Source organism: Loxodonta africana, chromosome 6 (genome assembly GCF_030014295.1).
Source record: "Loxodonta africana isolate mLoxAfr1 chromosome 6, mLoxAfr1.hap2, whole genome shotgun sequence".
Taxonomy (NCBI): domain Eukaryota; kingdom Metazoa; phylum Chordata; class Mammalia; order Proboscidea; family Elephantidae; genus Loxodonta; species Loxodonta africana.
Genome location: NC_087347.1, coordinates 117,106,714 through 117,128,440, shown reverse-complemented (window position 1 = coordinate 117,128,440; position 21,727 = coordinate 117,106,714). Strand labels below are relative to the sequence as shown.

General features: G+C 41.5%; 1 protein-coding gene across 1 annotated transcript in view; it reads right to left on the bottom strand.

Annotated features, from left to right (window-relative positions):
* Positions 1 to 21,727, bottom strand: part of NCKAP5 (NCK associated protein 5) — a 666,066-nt gene that overhangs the window by 171,172 nt on the left and 473,167 nt on the right. Inside the window, 1 exon segment of the mRNA XM_023543022.2 lies at positions 5,458 to 5,526. Within this exon segment, the coding sequence (XP_023398790.2) occupies positions 5,458 to 5,526 (69 nt within the window).

The window sequence follows — 21,727 nt, the reverse complement described above, 5'->3', positions numbered from 1 at the left end:
AGCAAACCTGTAAGACACAAATGAGGAAGAAACTCAGAGAGGTAAGTAGACCGTCCCACATCGAACAGCTAGAGCATGGCTGTGACAGCATTTGAACCCCGGTCTGCCTAATCCAAAGTCCACGTGGTCACCTCTTATTAAAACCAATCTTAAGAGGGTCTGTCATTGTTTTTTTTCCAGCTGATTTACTCTTTGGATTATCTTTTGAGTTTGTGCGTAATAAATGACTGTGCAGTCTCTGAAGAGATAACTGGGGGAGGGAGAAATTAACCTAAAAATGTGTTTGGGACTCAAGGGATAACTAATTTGGAAGTTAATTTGCTCTGGGAAATCTTCACTCATTCAGCCATTCAACAAATATGCACTGAGCACCTTAGTACGTGCCAAAAATTGTGTTAGGTTCTGCAGAAATAATGGCACATAGAATGTAGGTGCTGCCTTAAGGCGGTTAGAGTCTAGCACAGACCAGAATCATCTGTTTGATTTCCTGGCATGTGAAAGTCATGGGCAGGATCACTTTCCACATACATCTGATTTTAAAGATGACTTTGCATCCAGATGTGGGATACCCACAGAGAATGTCCTGGTGATTCCACCATCCAGTCCAGGCATATAAAATATGGACGAGAGACAGGTACAAACTGTCCTTAACAACATACTTCTCCATTTATTTAGCCTTGGTTTAAAAGGAATTCTGTAAACAGTTAAAGTGCTTGGCTACTAAGCAAAAGGTCTGTGGTCCAAGTCCACCCAGGGGTACACTGGAAGAAAGGCCCGGTGATCTCCGTTTGGAAAATGAGCGAAGGAAAACCCTACGGAGCACAGTTCTACTCTGATACACACGAGGTCAGGGGCAACTTGACCCTTGTCAACCGCAACTGTTTTTTGGGTAGAAGGAATTCTGATTTTTCCTTTTTTAAACTAAATTCAAAGGTCTGATTTTCCTCTGCCTTTGTGCTCCAAAGTGTGGTCTACAGAGAAGTCAGAAAATCCAATCAAGGCATCTCACCGACAGTAAGGAACTCTGGCTCAACCTGATGGTCTGAAGAGGCTGCCAGGATTCTCTACACTTCCATCATTTATTAGTCCCTCATTCTGACTGAGAAGGGGTAAGGTCTGGGAATCTACATTTTTCACAGTCACTGTACATCTTTCTGATGCAGAGAGGTTTATTTTTTGCTTGCAGACTTATATTAACTGGCACATTGTTGAGGAATCAGAAATAACCCAAAACTTCCGCACAGGTCTGTGGCTCTTCTGTCACTGTGTACAAGCATGGCTGAACGTCATCCTGCCAGAGAAGCTTTCTGAAAGTGCTCTCCATGACACAGTATTCACAAAACCTAATGAGCTCCTTGTTCTAAGAATGTCCTTTCCAATCCTGCCCCTTCTCTTGGTTAATTCTAGCACTGCCCACCTTTCCCCCAACCACTCCTCCTGCCATCGGTGAGTAGACTCCAAGTTCCCAGAGCTCCCCAGGCAGCCTTCTGCAAGTCCCTCACCTCACCTCTGCAATCACCCATGTTCTCATCTCCCTCACTCCCTCATCTACTAGACTGCCAGTTCCTTGAGCTCCCAGGGCCATGGTGAGGTTGACACCCAGTAAAGGCCACAACTGAACGCATCTACATGGAGCACAGCGGCTTTAGGAGGTGTTATTTTGCTTATTCATACAGGTATTTCTCTACAAGGAATTACAAACTCAAACCAAACCCACTGTAACTGAGTCCATTCCGACTCATAGCAATCCCATAGGGTTTCTAAGGCTGCATAGCTTCGTGGGAACAGCCTGCCACATCCTTCTCCCTTGGATTCGCTGGTGGTTTTGAACCACTGACCTATTGGTTAGCAGTTGAGCACTTTAACCACCATGCCACCAGGGCTCCCCTACGTGGGACTAGGCCAATGCTGTCGAGTTGATTCGGACTCATAGCAACCCTATAGGACAGAGCAGAGCCGCCCCATAGGGTTTCCAAAGAGTGGCTGGTGGATTCGAACTGCTGACCTTTTGGTTAGCAGCTGAGCTCTTAACCACTATACCACCAGGGTTCCATATAGTGGGTCTTACAGGAAGTGAGGTCAAGGCAATACAGTGCACAAACAGAAGTTCACTGCCTGCCAGCAAACTGCCTATCAAACAGTCTAAGAAACTCAGTTCAAACAGGAAAACCTCCAATCTCCGGGAGAGAAACATGATTAATTCTTGGTTTTGCCTCTGGTTTTCCAAAGCAAGGAGATGCAGCGGGGGGGAGGTGGCAAAGGTGATGTAAAGTGTGCATGTTTGCACTTGGGTCCCACACTTGGGTGCATATGTTTGCCTAACAAACCTCTGTGTGTGTGCATGCATGCGTGCGTGCGAATATGTATGTACAGATGTGGGTCTGTTTCCTCCTGAATAAACACACCCATTTATCAGAACACACAGAGGAGTTTTCAGACTCCACAGCATTTTCCCCAAATCTGCAATATGCCCTTCATTTCCCAGGAAATAACAATCAGTGCGAAGAGAATTGAAGAACATTTTAAACTTACATTTTATCCACCTGTGTAGGTTTTATGTCCCTTACTAGCAGGGAAATAACTTACACGAGGCCTTACCTTGTTAGTTTTTTTTTACCTTGTTAGTTTGTCTAATTAGTATAAAAGACCTTGAAAAGAATTTCCAGTTGGCATGATGACTACATTCAACTACCCCTTCGAGAGTGTTCTCTTACAACGCATGGCGACGAAGTGTCTACCCTCATGCAATTAGTTACCGAACAACTGGCATGTGTAACCAGGGGCCAGTCGTCATGAATATAAAACGTTTGCACAGCTCCACGGAGGAGGTGGCTTTCTACTGCAAATCACCTCTTTTGGCAACAGTGAAGTTTTGCAATTAAGAACAGAGGGACCCTCCCTCTAAAAATTCTGACTTTACTGGGAACTTGACAAGAGATGATATTGTGGGAAAACTTATGTTTTGCACATGCTAATGAAACCTGCAGAAGACAGACATGGCGAACACACAGACAACAGGCCATGCATTTCCGTAAGAAAATGCTGTGGGCTTTTTGATGGATGGCGAGGGATGATGACCTGTGGGAGAACTGTGACAAAGACGAAGCTTCTGGGGTGTGATACACATACATTTGACTCCTCATTAGAGATGAAGTCTCATTGGAAATGTCTGTGCAAGAGGTTAAGGCGAAACTTTGCTGATCGATACGTATGACCCAAGGGCAATATTTGCTCCTTTAAACATCCTTCGATCTATTTGGTCTTTCTTGCCCTAGACTTTGATTGGACCAAGAGCCTGGGGAACAGGGATGAGGGGAGCTGAACTGGACTCAACAGACTCCGAGTCATCATTTCCCCTTTTATGTCGACGAGAATAACTTTGGACATTGGAAAGATTATTCTGAATCTTTTTAAGTAAGTCCTGACAGGGCAAAGAATTGCACACGCCATTTTCCTTGAGTAACTAATACACTGTATGTGGGTGGAAATATTACACAAATAAAATATTAAATAGTTAAACCATTTTCTGGAGACAGGTTGAGAGTTCTTCAGCTATGTATAAGACATTGTACTTACAGTGTTGTCTCTGAGGACAGAGGCTCTCAAACCGTAGTGTGCATCAGGATCACCTGGAGGGCCTGCTGCCACAGACTTCTGGCCCAGCCCCCAGAATTTCTGATTCTGTAGGTGTGTGTGGGGCCTGGGGATTTGCATTCTAACAGGTGAGGCTGATGCTGCTAGTCCAGGAATTACATTTTAAGAACCACCATGGAGGGAAATACCAAATATTACTGGAACTCAGGTGTCCCTGGGTAGTGCAGATGGCTAATGCCCTTGGCTGCTAACCAAAGTTGGCAGTTTGAGTTGGCTCAGAGGCACAGTGGAAGAAAGGCCTGGCGATCTACTACCGAAAAATTAGCCACTGAAAACCCCATGGAGCACAGTTCTACTCTGACACACATGGGTTCCTCACGAGTCGGAACTGACTCAATGGCAACCGGTTCAGCTTTATTGGAACTCAGAGGACAGAGATTACTTCCAGTTTGGAGGGACGGGAAAGGTATGTGGTAGTGGCGGTGTGCATGGGGGTGGTATCTGTTATGTGTCAGGCACTCAGTCCTCTACAGAAAAGTGAGCAGAGAACCCAAGATGTTGCTCGCCAGAGAACACACAGTGTGGGAAGCAGCAAGACTGGGATATGAGCCTGTGTTTCTATAGGATACCCCATCAACCTCGGAGACAGTTATATGCGTGAGAAGAAAGAGAAGGGTGTAAGAAAGATCAGGTAGAGTTTCTTAGAAGTGGTTTTTCCCTATTATCAGAGCAGAGAAAAAGACAAAGATACATGCTTATCTCTACTGCTAAAATAATGGAATCAGATTAAATGCAGGCAGTTTTCTTTTTCCCCCCTCAAACCTGTGTCAGCTACATTGTAACGGATGTCAAATTGAATCCCACAGAAGAACAAACACTAGTTTTAGGGTGTTTGGCAGATGACTAAAGCAGTTACCCCCATTTACATGATGGCTCCAATCACCAACAATACCCCAGATGAGCACTTGCCAGCTAGGTGAATGGCCAGGTCCAGCTGGATGACTCAGCGTGGAGTGAGGGTGTGATCCCTGGGAGAGAATAAAGGGAATTTTCCCCTCACCCTCCAGAAAGTCAGAAACACCCAACATCTTTGCTATCGTCTCTTTGTTATCAACAAATAATATTTACTGAGTTTGCCCAGGCGTGATGCCCTGTGTTCTTCCAGTCCGCTCCGATTTTCTTCCTCACTTCCTTTTCTCTTCTTGGCTTGTTCTCGATCTATTGATTTTTTTCCCTCTGGCTGTCAGCTGTGCGCACCGTCCCCACCCACCTCTACTAGGATTTGTTTTTACAGAGATGGCATACAATTGAAGGTGCCCCTTCACAACATTTCTCATTCACAGGCAGGGATCCCACTCACTAGAAAGAAGGAATTTATCCAACCAGTGAAGCTTATCCTAACTGTGCCACAAGACTACTGGACAATACCCCAAAGGAATGTACAAACTAGGTCCCTGGGTGGCGCAAACAGTTAAGCACTAGGCTGCTAACCAAAATGTTAGAGGTTTGAATCCACCTAGAGGTATCTCAGAAGAAAGGCCTCGTGATCTGCTTCTGAAAAACCAGCCATTGAAAACCACATGGAGCACAATTCTACTCTAATACCCGTACGGTTAGAGTAGAATTGAGTAGGAATCGACTAGATGGCAACTGTTGGTGGAGCGTTGGTATAAGAAATCAGGCAGGGGGTAGAGAAAGGAAGAGGGACCTACCTTCCTTCTCAATGGCCACCTGCTATAACGTTCTTTAGAGAAGAAAACGCTAATATTCTGTGGAGTCTGGTAATACTTCTATACTACGATCTGCTGAGGGAAATCCTAAGTAGCCCTGTCTCTTATCATGAAACCTCTCCATTCACCTTACCTCATCCAGACATCTCTCATACTGTTCCCTTTGGTTTTCATTTTCCAAAGCCAATGCTGAATTCTCTGCCTGCAGTAAGATACAAAAATAATACAAATAAATCAATGGAACGTGGCATTATGTGACAACTTGCTCAATACAATTACTAAATATATCTCCTCAGGATCCAAAACAATCTTTTAGAAGTACCTTTGACAAGTTTGCTCTAAGTACCATTATAGATAACTAAGGAGCCGCTTCTGTCTCATCAAATTGTTCTCGAAAAATATAGTACGATTTAAAGAAAAGCAAAACTTGATACTCGGAACAGGTAGAAAATCAAATCATCCCTGATGTGAGAGTGTTCCATGAAAAGGTAGTTACGCTGTTTATTTCTTACAGCTGTTTCCAAGCTAGAACATTACTTCTTCCATGCGTGTATTTGATTGGGCCCTTGCTGTATTCCAGGAGCTATGCTAGGGGTTATATAAAAACGTATAAAACACAGTGGTTCCCATAAAGAAGGGAATAGTCTAGTAGAGGAAAACAATTACATTTCTCACATTGAAAGCTATAATGCAATAGGGTCACAGAAAAAATAATCAAGTGACTTCGAATGAAGTAGGAAAGATATTCCCTGGAGAGGTGACCTTTGACTCAGACTAACAGGCATTCGAAACAACAAAAAATTCACATTGGAATGAATGAAAAGAATATTATAGTTCTGAACAAAATACCAAGGAAGTGACATCTGACTTGATTTATCTATCAGAACTAAATCATCCAACTCGGCCAGAATCCAGGGTGTAGAAATTGTCAAATGACATACTATGAAAATGAATAATGTCAGAGACCAGTCAACAGCAATGCAGAGAAAACCTTGGGTTCAATAATGATGACAAAGAACAAATAGATAGCGTGCAAATGAGATCGGTAGAAACTGAGCAAGGCTAGAATGGCCTGGAAGAAAGAGGAAGACAGAGGGAGGAGGGTGTCCTCAGAAGAGAAAAAGAAAGAAGAAAAAGTCCAATTCACTGTAGTTGAAAAGGATACACCCCTCTGGCTTTCCCTGCTGTAATGGCTGGTCTTTTTCAGAATGACATCTTCCCAGCTTGCTGAAAATCCATCAGTTCAGCAATGGCAGGAAGGTCACAATAAGGTCAGGATAATGGTATTTCTCAAAAATCATGGCTTGGCTCCAAAGATGGAAAAATGCACTTCTCTATGACTGCCACCCTGAATCAGAGTCACATGGCAGTCTCCTTAAAGTCACTTAACAACTGCGGTGTTGTTCTGACCACTTCAGTCTGCAGGCCAAAGAGCTTCAGATTCAGCTCCTCGGCAAAATACAGAGATCACAAAACCATCCCTAATTACACTGTCATTGTTGCTGCTAGCTGCTAGCTTTTGTGGAGTCAGCCCCCAACTCATGGCAACTGCATGCATGTCGGAACAAAACGCCACCCAGTCCTTTGCCCTCCCTGTGATCTGGTGTGGATCAGACCATTGTGACCCATGAGGTTTTCATTGGCTAATTTTAGGAAGTAGATCACTACATCATTCTTCCTAGTCCCTCTTAGTCAGGAGACTCTACTGAAACCTGTCCTACATCACAGCAACACGCAGGACTCCACTGACAGATGGGTGGTGGGTGCGCATGAGGTGCATTGCCGGGGAATCGAACCCAGGTCTTCCTCATGAAAGGCAAAAATTCTATCACCAAACTATCAGATACCTCCTAATCACACTGTACTCTGTTCTATTTTAAAGGTGTCTAAACACATTATGAGACGAGAGTAGCACGGGCAGGGGTAAGCGTGCCCTCCAGCAGGTCGTCTGAGCATGCACATTTTAATCTAGCAGAGTGGTATGAAGCCTGAGAACAAAGCACATCAAAGACTGGAGCTGGATATCGGACCTCCTTCCCTTTATCATCCTCAGTGAAAACTTATGTGGCTACTGCTGCATTCAAGGCAGTTTGGGATCATTCAGCCAGCCAAGGTAGTAGCCATTGTGGAAGGTAGTTGGCTAAAAAGCTGTTTTCCACTGGCTGCACTTAAAAGCTACAGTCTCCATACCCAGTGACTGGGACTGTTGTGTATCTTGGAGGAAAATTTTGTTGTCCTTGAAAATTTCAGGAATACTTCTAAGTTCTGGCCACCTGCCACAGGTATAAGCACAGGTACATGTGTGTCCACACACACAAGATGCACCATCACGATGTCCTTGCTCTTGCGCTCAACAAACATTAGGGATCCCCACTAGGCCCAGGCCAGTGCCAGGCATTGGGGACATAACTTCACAGAAAATGGTGTGTCTGTTTCAAGGAGTCCAGGATTCATGCAATGAGACATCTTATGCAGGAATCGTCTGTGTCCTGCACAGATATTTTTTGAAGATTTCACTTTTGAAGAGCTGAACAGAAAACACTTCACAATACAAACTCTGCATACTCCCATAATTTAAATCCTTAGGTGGGGCCCTAGACAAGTGGTTTGCAAAAAGGATACATCCCTGTGGCTTTCCCTGCTGCAGTCAGAATCACTGGGGGAGCTTGTCAGATCCCAGATCGTGGGGCCTCAGCCCCAGGGTTTGGATTTCGTATGTCTGGGGCTTCTGGCTATGTCTGGGGCAGGACCTGCCAATGTGCCTTTCTAGCAGGTGATGCTGATGCTGGTCTGGGGACCACACTTTGGGAACCAGTGTCCCAGATGGATCAGCTTCAGAATGAAGGTGGTCTTCAAGCCCTTCCTTCCTGCTGCTGCCATCTCCTTTGACTTACTCCAGGAGCTTTTTACTGCTTCTCTAGAACTGGGGATGGAGACCATAATTTGTTACCTCCACCTCATGACTCTCTTGGGGGTAGAACAGATACCTGTTCTCTTTGCTTCATACTCTACATATTTCTAGTAGCATATCTACCATAATGTTTTTCACTCCATACAGATAACACCACCATATAATTTTGGATTTTTCTTTCTCTTACCCTCTTTATGAGTCTGTCTCTCTCCCGCTCCATCAGTGATTCTCAGTGGGGGAAAATAGCCCCTTGGAGGATGTCATGGATTGAATTGTGTCTCCCCAAAATATCTGTCAACTTGGCTAGGTCATGATTCTCTTGTATGACTGTCTACCATTTATCTTCTGATGTGGTTTCCCTACGTGTTGTAAATCCCATCACTATGATGTAATAAGATGGATTAGTGACAGTTATACTGATGAAGTCTACAAGATTAGGAGTGTCTTAAGCCAATCTCTTTTGAGATATAAAAGAGAGAAGCGAGCTGAGAGAGGTGGGAACCCCATACCACCAAGAAAACAGTGCTGGGAGCAGAGCATGTCCTTTGGATCTGAGGTTCCTATGCTGAGATGATGTTCCCAGACCAAGGGAAGACTGATGACAAAGACCCTCCTCCAGAGCTGACAGACAGAGAGAGAGAAAGCCTTCTCCTGGAGCTGACACACTGAAATCAGACTTTTAGCCTACTGGACTGTGAGAATAAACTTCTTTTTGTTAAAGCCATCCACTCGTGGTATTTCTGTTATAGGAGCAGTAGATGACTAAGACAGAGGATATATTAGCATGTGTGTGTGTGTGTGTGAACAGTAAAAAGATACTCAGTTCAGAAAATATTATTTGATATTGCATTATATCTGGATAATAATAAAAGCTAATGCTTTCATAATACAAACCAAAAAGTAAGCTCGGTAGTCTTCTTGCCTACGGGAGATCGGCATATGGAGTAGGCAGGAGATGGGAGTGGGAAGAAGGACCTGTCTATCACCCCAGGGGAAGAGTGTGAGGATCTGGTGGGAGGCTAGTGTGCTTTTTAAACTTACCTCCTTTTTATTTTTTATAATAGGAGAAAGAAGGCCTAGCTTTTGGAACAAGTAGGCATTCATCTGAATCTTGACGCTGCTTCTCGTCTACAATTTCTGCAGGCAAGCACTGGGACTCTTGGAGCACGTTTACCAGAAAAACCACACCCACTGCCATCGAGTTGATTCCGACTCATAGTGAGCCTACAGGACAGAGTAGAATTGCTACACAGGTTTCCCAAGGAGAGGCTGGTGGATTCCAACTGCCAACCTTTTGGTTAGCAACTATAGCTCTGAACCACTGCACGACCAGGGATCCTGAGCATGTTTGCCCTTGGCAAATAGAAGTAATTAAAAAAAAAAAAAAAATCTGTTACAGGTTTGGGAAGGATTGAATGAGATAATGAACCTCATTATCTCAGATAACGAAGAGCCTAGAATGTTGTAGGATTCAATGAATGTTAGATCCTTTCTGTCCTTTGTAAAACATGGGCAGCTCACAGGCAGAGGGAGGTAGTAGAAGTACCTCCAGGGCCCTCAGTGTGACTGTTTTTACACGGTCTCACATAAGGTAATATTAGCTTAGGTACTGGCTCCTTTGGCTTGACCTTCCCCTTTTCTGACCCTTTTCCTCATTTCCTTCTCACCCCTTATGCCCACTTCCAAGTACCCACTCATCAACTACCCTGGCGCTATAGAAAAAACTGCTCTCAGACAAGGTACTCATAACTTCATTCACATTAAGATTCAAAAGACTGACCAAAAAAACAAAAAGAGCACTAAGGGGATTTGCATTTTAAGAGAGGATTAAGGAGTGAATCTTTAATTACAGCATTTTAGGAGTCAGAAAGCAGGCAGGTTTGCTGGGATATGGAAGAGGCAGGGCACTTTACTTCACCTTGTAATCATGTTAAGTGACCACCTACTACGAGAACTTGTAAGACCTTGAAGGACTTGATCATGATACTCTCTACCATGTCTTAGGGTAGATGAAAAGAACAACATCGTTCCTATAACCCAAGAAAAAAGCCAAACCTTTTGCTGTAAGGTTGATTCCAACCCATAGCAACCCCACAGGACAGAGCAGAATTACCCCATAGGGTTTCCAAGGAGCTGCTGGTGGATTCAAACTGCCAGCCTTTTGGTTAGCAGCCGAGCTCTTAACCACTGTGCCACCAGGGCTCTGTAGTTCCATAGTCTTTTCCAAACAGTACTTTTGAGGGAGCCACCTTTCGATCTGTAGATGCCATTGAGCCAGGTACCTGCCTTTGTGTTCTCACAGCTCCCACCCTGCACACCCTCTGTTCCTGCCTCACCACACTTAAGTGCAAGACACTTTCCATTCTCCCTTCTGCTCTTCAAAGGCAGGCACCAGTGTCTTCCCATACCCAGCACTAGGCCTATAACGCAGTAGGGGCTCCAGGCTACCTCCTTTCCATGTATAATTCTTAAATTCAGGTGATATAGACTGTAACTTGGATTTTTAAAAGAAATATTAATTGGTTTAGGGAGATAAACTTTTCTGTTTTATGCGAAGATTCTGTTTTCTTGTTTCTACGCAAGCTTACTTTGCAAACCTTTGCCACTTGCAAAGGCCATAGGTCTGACATCTCGGCAAATCCCCACAGAGGTTGATACTACTTTAGTGGATATTTTTCCCAAGCCCAAATGCTGTAAACAATAACAGAGAATAGGCCGAGAATTCCTTCAAAAATCCTTGGAGTCTGAACTATACATGGATTGAAGAAAAACAGGGAAAGAGAAAAGCTCAGACATTTGTGTCCCAGGAATTATTTTACCCAAAATAGGAAGTAATTTAAAAATGAAGATTAAAATTACAGAGAGATATTATACACCCATCAGATAGGCGTGAATGGAGAACTCTTAACATAGCAAGTATGGTGTAGTGGTTAAGTGCTACAGCTGCTAACCAAGAGGTTGGCAGTTTGAATCTACCACGTGCTCCTTGGAGACTCTATGGGGCAGTTCTACTCTGTCCTATAGGGTTGCTATAGGGTCAGAATCAACTCGACGGCAATGGGTTTTTTTTTTTTTTTGGATTGAGCATGTGGAGCAACAAGGACCCTCACACGCCATTGGTGGGGGTGTAATTGGGCACACCTAATTGAAAACAGAGTTGGGCTTAAATTACTAAAGTAGAAGATGCTCATACCTTCTGACCCAGCAATACCATTTCCTGGTACATACACTACAGAGGCCTGTGTACACATGCACCAGGATGGGTGTACACAAATGTGCATGGCAGCCTTGTGCTTACCAGCCCTCAGGTGGAAATAATCCAAATGAACAATAATCATAAAAACGGCAATTTGTGTTAAATTTATATAATGGAATACCATATAGAAAAATGTGTGCAAAATGGATAAATCTTGCAACCATAACACTGAGTGAAAAAAGCAGGATATCTATCAATCTCTCGATCGATCTATCAATCTATCGATCATCTATCAATCTATCATCTATCTAACTATTTTTATGTAATGTATGTGTTCACAAATACATATACATGCACAACACCACATTTAGTTCAGATTTTACATACACACACGCATACATATATTCCAACATGATTCTACATACAAAGTTCAAAATCTGGAAAAATTCAGTTACACTGTTTAGAGATACATATATAGGAAGTAAAGCTATATTTTTTTCAAAAAGTGGGAAAATTATTCTAGAAGTCAGGTTAATCATTTCCTCTAGTGGAGAAAACAGAAACTGTGGTGAGAGAAACCCATGGAGGATCTTGGGCTACTAGCAATGCTCCATTTGTTGACTTGGTGGTACTTCCTCAGGTGTTTGCTTTATAATGTTTTAACTATAAATATACATTTTGTGCATTTTCTGTAAATATATTTTAACACACACACTAATCAGTAAGGGTGCACTAGGCAGGGCCTGCGGGCAAGGGAGTTCTTGAAGGGTCAGTGAACTTGGGCAGGTGAGTTCCATTACAGCAGGGTCACAGGGTCACTGTGTGGTGACAGATCAGATGGCATACAGATTAGGTGGGATACAGACAGAGGGGTGGAAGGAGTCAGACACTGATGTGAAGGGACATGAGCCAATGTATATTTTCCTGGCACCAATGACAAAGGGGGACCAGCTGAAGGGGAACCTGGAAGATCAGAAAGCACGTGATTGCAGCATTCCCATCGGGGAAAACCACCCCTGAAATAAAATAGTGGCATCATGGAGAGGGAGCAAGAATACACGTGAGAGAGAATTCAGAAGAGATTCATCAGCTCCTAACCAGAAGCAGAGCTGAGAAGGAAGAGGACATGTCAGTTTATATCCTGGGCGTCTGAAAGGGTGATAAGGTCTTTAATAGAAACAGGGAACAAAGTTTGAGATAAACAGTGTTATGGGAGATTTTTAGAAAAAAGCCTATTGCTTTGCCATGTAATGATTTTTCCCCTTCTTGCAGAGAAGAGAAATCATAAAGAATGTATGACTCCTCGTCTTAGACAAGGTGTGTCAGCAGTCACACTAACACCTTCCTCTTTCTTTCCATTGCTTGTGTGTTTTCATGAAATCCTTTTGTTCAGAGATGCCTGGGACTCACTCTAACCCTACTTATTTGCTTTAGGGAAGAATATTGTCTCTCTGTTTAAGAATTCATGGGGCAGTGGTGGTTCAGTGGTAGAATTCTCACTTTTCACACAGCAGACCCGGGTTCGACTCCCAACCTGTGCACCTCAAGTGCAGATACCACCCGTCTGTCAGTGGAGGCTTGCGTGTTGCTGTGATGTTGAACAGGTCTCAGTGGAACTTCCATACTAAGATAGAATAGGAAGAAAGGCCTGGCAATCTACTTCCAAAACATCAGCCAATTAAAAACTCTATGGATCACAATGGTCTGATCCCATTGTGCATGGGGTCACTATGCATCAGGGGCTAACTCAATGGCAGGAACACAACAACAACAGCTTAAGAATTCAGTAGGGAAAATGGGATTATGTTTGAAGGAGAGTGTGATTAAATTTAATTATCAAACACAACCTCTGTCCTTTCCACCTGGGACTACTGTCCTTCCAGTTGCCGGAGCAGATGGACAGTAGAGGGTGAACTGAAGGCCTTACTCTGCCCTGCTCTCCGCTTTCATCTGCCTACAGCATACACATAAACAAACAGCTGCTCAAGGGCACTCGATCGGTCCACACTCTCCGCCTTCCTGCAGGGAACAGCCCGTAAAAAGGGCATTGTCTAAAGCCAGTTTGGCCATTGCCTTCAGATGAAGCTAAAAGGACCTGTGAAAATCCTCTGACTTGATTCTGTCATTTGGTGTCCTGAAATTTCCACACTGGGGTTAAAAATCTCAATAAGATCTGGCCATGAGAGTGGCATTATCCTCACTTTGTGGTGGCTCTCAAAATAGTCAGTCTTTGGAGAAAAAAATAGTTCAGTTTTCACATGAGACTATGTGGGGCAGCTCCTGTCTGGAGGCGAGATGAGAAGGCAGAGGGGACAGAGGCTGGCTGAATGGACACGAGGAATACAGAGTGGAGAGGAGAAGGGTGCTGTCTCATTAGGGGCAGAGCAGCTAGAAGTACATAGCAAGGTGTGTATAAGTTTTTGCATGAGACACTGACTTGATTTGTAAACCTTCACTTAAAGCACAATAAAAAAAAAAAAAGTTCAGTTTTGTACATTTGAGATGAGAGGGTGACATCTAGAAAAAAAAGAGGGCTGGGAGTTGGAAATGTGTGTCTAGTATTAGAAAGAAGCCAGGGTTACAGTCTTGGTTGTAGCCATGACAGAGACGAGTGTGGGAGCTATGGAAAATGATGATGAAGATAACAACGACAGTTTTGATTAATTAAGTGTTGGAACACTACGTGCCAGGCTCTGTGCTCAGCACTTAATGCCTTACCTCATTTAATTCTTAAAATACTATAAAAGATGTATTGTTATTTCCATTTTACAGATGGCAAACAGGTTCAGAGAGGTCAGTAGCTTTCTCCAGGTTACACAGGCCTATTTGAATCAGAAGAACTCTAAGCCACTCCACGGTACTGCTTCTTAGGATGTGGAACTTCCAACTGTTTTGCTGTAATGAAATTATGTCGAAGTGAATCCCATTCTAGAAATCACATTCCTGGTTTGCAAGTCCAAGGCTAAAAGACGCTCTGCTTTTCTGTAGGGAACCACCGTGTAGCAGGATTTGCTGTGAGAACCACGGGGAACGAGGAGAGCAAACACGTTTCTACCCCAGCCTACTTTCTCTCATTCTAGCTTTTAAAATGTCCTGGGCAGCTTTGTAGAGGTGAATGGCTGGGAGCTGGTTTTAAGCAGCTGGGACCCTGAGGTGATAAGGGATGAGGGGAACAGGAATGTAAATCCTTATCGAGGACGGGATAAAAGAAGAGTAAACACCTCAGCTTACAGCTCAGCTCAGGTGCAGTAATAGACACGTAGGTTGGGAAGCTGGCAGCTACCAATTTTATTAAGAGATTTTTTTTTTTCTGTTTGAAGTACACACGATTTTACCAAGATAATACTGAATGGCGCACACCGTGTACTTATCCAGTCATGCTACTAAGGAGGTATTTATAATAAAGCTGGATGACGTCTCATAAAGATATTTTAAGTATGAGTGGTGTGATATCAAGATACCTGACGTTTTAGTTGTATTTGGCTGTTTTTAAATATTCTTCCACAGCATGATATGGCGAGAGAACAGCCAGAAACAAGTGGTTTTGAGCTCTGGCATTTACTTACTGTGTGATAGTGATCAAGTTACTTAACCTCTCTGGCTTTATTTTTTTCCTCAAAATCTTATTAACCAAAAAAAAAAAAAAAAAAACCAAACCCATTGTTGTCAAATTGATTCTGACTCATAGTGACCCTATAGGGCAGAGTAGAACTGCCCCATTGGGTTTCCAAAGAGTGGCTGGTGGATTTGAACTGCCGACCTTTTGGTTAGCAGCTGAGATCTCAACCACTGCACCACCAGGGCTCCAGATAATCTTATTAGACCAGATCATATCCAAGGTCTTTTCCAACAATGAAATCCCAGGTTTCTATGAATTTATATAGTAATTATTCAAAGATCATAGAATCTTAAATTCTTAAGAGGTGATAAAGAGGATTATAATTTAGCTTTCATCATAGGACAAAAATCCCTTGGACAAAATTTTGAACATATATGGTGCTCACAGTTCCTTTCTTCAAGTCTGTGAGAGGGTCAGCCAACTTTGGTGAGAACCCACAGAGCCTCGCTGGCTTTGTTTCTCTAAACCAGACTTAGATGTAATCTATTGAGCAGAGAGAAGCGTAACGAAAGCAGAATGAAGTCTCATTAAGATGAACATGAATGAAACGTCGGGTTATGAACAGCAAAGCTTATTTCCATGTTCCAACAGATGGCTAGGAAAATAACGTCTTGTCGACCTGGTTAGAGCAAATTATATACAAGGAAGACTCTGATATAATGCAAGAGCGTGTGTGCAGTATTTCTGTACACATACACACATACACCAGAGTGTCTCAACCTCAGCACTGTCAACAGTTTGGACCAGGTAATACTTTGTGGCGGGAACTGTCTCCTGCACTGTAGGATGTTTAGCAGCACCCCGGCCTCTACCCATTCTATGTTATTAGCACTCTACACACCGCGTACCCTCCCCCCTCCTGGTTTTGACACAAGAAACATCTCTAACACCAAACACAACCCACTACCATCGAGTTGATTCCAACTCACAGCAACCCTATAGGACAGAATAGAGCCGCCCCACAGGGTTTTGAAGGCTGTAGTCTTTACGGAAGCAGACTACCACGTCTTTCTTCCATGTAGCGACTTGTGGGTTTGAATCACTGACCTTTAGGTTAGCAGTTAAACACTTAACCACTGCCCCACCAGGGCTCCTTACAAAGTCTCTAGACATTGCCAAATGTCCTCTGGGAGGGACATATACACACATACACTTACGTGCATATATCTATATATATATGCACATATACATCAACGACACAATACCCCTATTTGCATGGCACATCCAATGTTATAAATGTATTTGATAGACATTTAGAGTTAGAAAGGATGGGGATCACAAGTCTAACCCCATCATTTTATAGCTGAAGGAAACTCTACCTACCTAGACCTAATGCCGTCGATCTAGCTCAGAGATATTAAATAATGACTACCTACCCAGCGACTGTAATTTATTTTTGTTATTAGATGTAAGAATACCAGCGCTGAAAGAGATCTCAAGTACATCAGAGCAGTCTCTATACAAAGGAAACTAGGTCTCTACTTTTGTTTTTCTTTTTCTAAAAGTAAGCCTTCCACCCATTACGTTGATTGTTTGGGTCGCTTGTTCTGACAGATCGGATAGAAACTGAATGTTAATTTTATCGTTCAAGGTGGTATAATCTGTTCCCAGTTTACTCAAATAGACACTTTCCTAGAGCATGTTCCCTTTGATCAAGCTAGTGGCGACAGGTTGAGACAGCTCCAGGCTCAGGTCTCACATCTGCTGAGCTCCACTTAGGTCCCATGGCAGGGAGAGCACAATTACCTAGTCAATTGCTCTGGAGGGGACATCATCTTGAAAACATGACCAAGTTCATACCATTGTAATTAATCAGACAACCGCTACGGCGTAAAGGTGGTTAACACTCCATAGTCTTGGATCTGTCTTCTTAGCCTGAGAAAGCACTGCTCACTTTAAGGCTGAGCTCTATTTACAGAAGTCCCACATTTGGATGCTAACTGGCAAAATAACACCCACGACGCAATCCCACTTAACTGCTTCATTTTTGGGTGGAAATCCATTAAATAAACAACACGTTAAATGAAATAGGATGGTGTCAGTACAGTCTACTGGCTTTAGAAAAAATACCGAAAATATAAAAACCAGCCTCTTCATTTTTTTTAACGCTTCTTAGAATTATGGTCTTTTAAAAATGTAGCTTTGGGGACCGTCAAGACAAGACTATGCAAAGAGCGTTCACTGCATGCAAATGTATATCAGGCATCTGGAAAGGGCTGCTTGCAATCTGCAAATGCTAGTACAGTTTTCAGCCATTACAACGTTACATCATCTTCACGTGTTTGAGAGCACAGAGAAGACTTACTCATCCTTCTAGCTGACATGCATTTGCTTTCCAAAACCAAAGGTTCCCATTTTCTATTAGCTTTTGAGCCATTAGCTTCACAGCACCTGAGAATTCCTGAATTTCTGTGCATATTGGTTTTCTGGTGCTTATCAACATTCATATACAAAAGCAATTATTGTAAATCACGATGATAATAAACTTGATTTTAAACCATCAGAGTAAAAAAAAAAAAACTTCACGTGTCTGCATTGCAATGAAGCGTTTTTAATCTAAGAAAGTCAATTATTATTCAAAGGAAAATTGCTATTTGGTTATGAAATAAAACAATCCAAGAGAGAAGAAGGAGTAGAGGAAGCGTTTATCAGGCACTGAGGGAAAAAGCGAAAGAAGGCTGATAGGTCAGGAGTCAGTGTCCAGTTAGAACTCAACTAGCAATGTAAGTCTCTGGTAGGTATCACTGATAAAGGTCAAGGGGAACAGAGTTATGACAGTGAACTTTAAAAATACTGACAGGAAACAAGAGTACAGGTTTCCACGTGCGTTGCCTTGCTATTCACATAAAATCATTAGTCCCTTCACAGAAAGGTTTATTGACTTATACAGACACTCACTTGTCACCCTGTAGAGTGTATTAAAAGCTCCCCAAGTATTTCGAATGTGCTCAGCAAATGTGTCTTCTCATCTGTTGCACAGCCTGGGATCTGAGCCGTAAGGCATTTTCAGTGTGGGGGTTCATTTAAGAGGAAGTCAGCACCTTGACAAAGGTGTAACCTGGAGATCCCTCCCTAATGTCTTATTGAGAAATGTGCTCTCACTCTTGATGGACAGTGATGAAGGGAACACAGTGCACTAAGTACGGAGGAGGTTCACAAAGTGGAGGGACAAGACACAGTCCTTATCTTGCTCATCTCCATATAATCCCCTGGCTTCCCTGCACTTTGCCATTTTCATGTGTTCATGACTCACCGTGTACCAGGCTCTGCATTACATGTGGAAGGTGGCACAGAGTGATGGAGAGGACTGGTGGCTCTGATACCAGCCTACGTAGGTGTGAATTCTGGCTCCATCACTTATTAGTTAGGAGTCCCTGGGTGGCACAAACAATTAAGCACTTGACTACTCGCTGAGAGGTTGGCGGTTTGAATCTACCCATAGGTGCCTCGGAAGACAAGCCTGGCAGTCTTTTTCTGAAAGGTCAGTCTTGAAAAACTCTATGATGTACAGTTCCACTCTGCACACATGGGGTTACTATGAGTCAGAATCGACTCGAAGGCAACTAGTTTGTTTTTTTTGGTTTTATAACTTATTAGTGTTCTTACTCTGGGTAAGTCACTCTCACTTTTTATTGCTCACTTTTCTCATCTCTACAATGAGGGTAAAAGGACCACAGGTTATTGTATCAAATGAGACAACACAAGTAAAATACTGAAGAAGATGCCTGGTTCACAGTAATCCTAGATTATAGAACTGTGCTGTTCAATATGGTAGTCATTTGCCACATATGGCTATTTAAATTTAAATTAGTCAAAATGAAAAATTCAGCTCCTCAACCATACCGGCCACATTTCAAATGCTCAATAGCCACATTTGGCTAGTGGCTACTGTACTGGACAGCACAGATACGGACGATTTCAGCAATGCAGAAAGTTCTACCAGCTAGCACTATTCTAGAAGTTGATATTATTTAAAAACTTTTTATTAACTAATATTTTATATGCATTATCATTGAATCTGAGGCACAGTGCCCATGCCTGGTAAAAAATTATTTAATGTATTGACTCGAGCAATATATGTTGACAGACCTCAACTCATTACATTTTTATTACATTTTTTCCTTCCAAATCATGTTTTCATCCGTACCTCGATTTATCCTCGCAATAGCCCTGTGAGGTAACTATGTTAGACATCTGTCATCTTCATCTCACTGAGAGGGAAACAGGCAGCTATGGGCAGATTATCTATATTCATATGAGCAGTGTCTACCCTTTGGAGGGTTTTGAGAATAAGAAACAAATAAGATAAGGAGGTAACTCAGGAGGAACAAAGGTTTTCATTTTCCTGATTCAAAATTAATAAGAGTTTATTGGAGAAAGATTGGGAAATAGACAAAAGCATGAAGAAAACAGATTCCTCAAAATTACGAAACCCATTAATAACCACCACCACATTAAGGAATTATCCTTTTAGTTCTAGTTTCCCAAGAATTGACCAGAAGATTTTCAGTCTATAAGTTACTCTAGGGTGTAGTTTGATTTTGTGTATCATTTTCTAGGGGTATAACATATATGTTGTGTATATGTTATACATACAAAAATATATATGTTATATGTACAAAAATGTTTTTCATATATATACATACAAATACACACATACATATTTGCTGTACTAAATAAAATGAGCATATTACAGTTCATTTATTGGAAGATAATTTTTCTGCTGAACATAGGCTGAACATTTTCTCCTAAAATTAAAAATGACTTGATAACATATTTAATTAATCACAAGATTCTATTATAGGGACTTATGATTATTTAACCATTTCCCACTTTGCTATTAAAAATAATGCTGCAATGACTGTGCTTAAACACATATCTCATTTTATAGCATAAACTATTTCTTTGGGATGGAGCTCCGGAAGGAAAAATAGTGGGTGAAAGTTCTAGAACTTTCTTACAGGCTCTTGACACTTATTGCCACATTGCCTTCTGGAAAGGCTGTATTGATTTGCACGTCCCCAGGAATAGATATGAGTGTCTGTCCCTGCCCCTTCTCCAGCTGTCATTAATACCATCTAAACGTTTTGCCAATTTTGCAGGTGAAACATCCTTGTTACTTCATTTTTTATTTCTTTGATTACACGTGAGGTCCAAAAAAATTTTTTTCCTGTGTTTATTTTCTTTTCTGTGAGTTGCCTCTTGACACCCTTTGCCTATTTTCCTGTCACAATGACTATGTTAGGAATTAAGAAGTCACAATGACTTCATATATTGAGGACAGCAACAATTGTCTAAGCTCTTTTTTTTTTAATTTTGTTTTTGATGTTTTTATGTTCGTAACTTTTAAATGTTTATGAAGTCAAACCAGTCTTTTTCCTTTGTGAGTTTCTTCATTGTTTTAGAAAGTCCTTTTCATATCAAAGAGAAATTAAATATTCACTTTTGTTTTCCTGATGTTTAATCATGTTTCATTTCTCTTTTTTGTACACTCGCCTCTTTAATTCTTACGGGATTTATATTATTCTAGACTGTCACGCAAGCATGCTATTTTCTTTCCAAATAGTGGATAAATTGTCCCAGGATATTTATAGCATCAGCCTTCTTTTCCTTGTTGCTGTGCTGTGACTCTTTTATAACTATTAAATTCTTAAATATAGCAAGGTCTGTTGAAGGTGACTAATTTCGTTTTATTGCTTTAGCGTATCCAGAACCAGAACCACACTGTTTTAGGTACAGTAGCTTTATACCATTTTAACATGTTAGAGCATGCCATCCTTGTTATTCCTCTTTTCTTTCAAACATTTCAGGGCTTATAATCCATATGATCTATGGATTCATTTTATGAAGTCCTTCTTCTCCACCAGTATCCCCCCTCCAATCCAATAAGATTTTTTTTCTTTTAAAAATTTCATTTAATCTTTAAATTACTTTGTGAAAAAGCAACAGCTTTGTAGTATTTAGCCTTCCCATCCAGGAATATGGTATATCTCCTTTTAAAATTCTTTTTTTTTATTTCTCTCAGTAAGTTTTGTAGTATTATTTAATTAGGTTTTGCACTTTTCTTTAAATAGTACTTTATGCCATTTATTACAATCATACATTGAATTCCCCCCAATTATTTTTTAAACCATAATTCTTCATTTATAGAAAAACTGATTTTTGTACACTAATATCTGACCACTTTACTGTACTTTAATTGATTTTAATGTTCATGCAGGTTGATTTTCATAGGTTTGTAGTATATATAATACTTCAGAATAATTATTAAAAAAAAGAAAATTCCTCCTTTCCAGTAGCCATGGTTTTATTTCTGATTCACATATTAAGGAATGTGGTAGAATTTCTAAGACATTAACTAAGTATGCTGATTGCTGACACTATGGTTCCTGACTTCGGTTTAATACTTCCAGAATATTTTCCTATTGAGAGTGATATTGCCTACCAGATTAAGATATTCTTTATCCTATCAGGAAATTATCCTTTTAGTTTTAATTTTCCAAGAGTTTTACGTGGGAATGGGTTTGGAATTGACTGGAAGATTCTCAACCTATAATTTTCTCTAGAGTGGGATTTGGTTTTCTTTGTTATATTTGGGTATTTTTCTATTTTATTCTGATTTCTGGACTAGCTAATAGAACAAGAGAGTTATCTAATACTTGAAATTTTACAAGAAC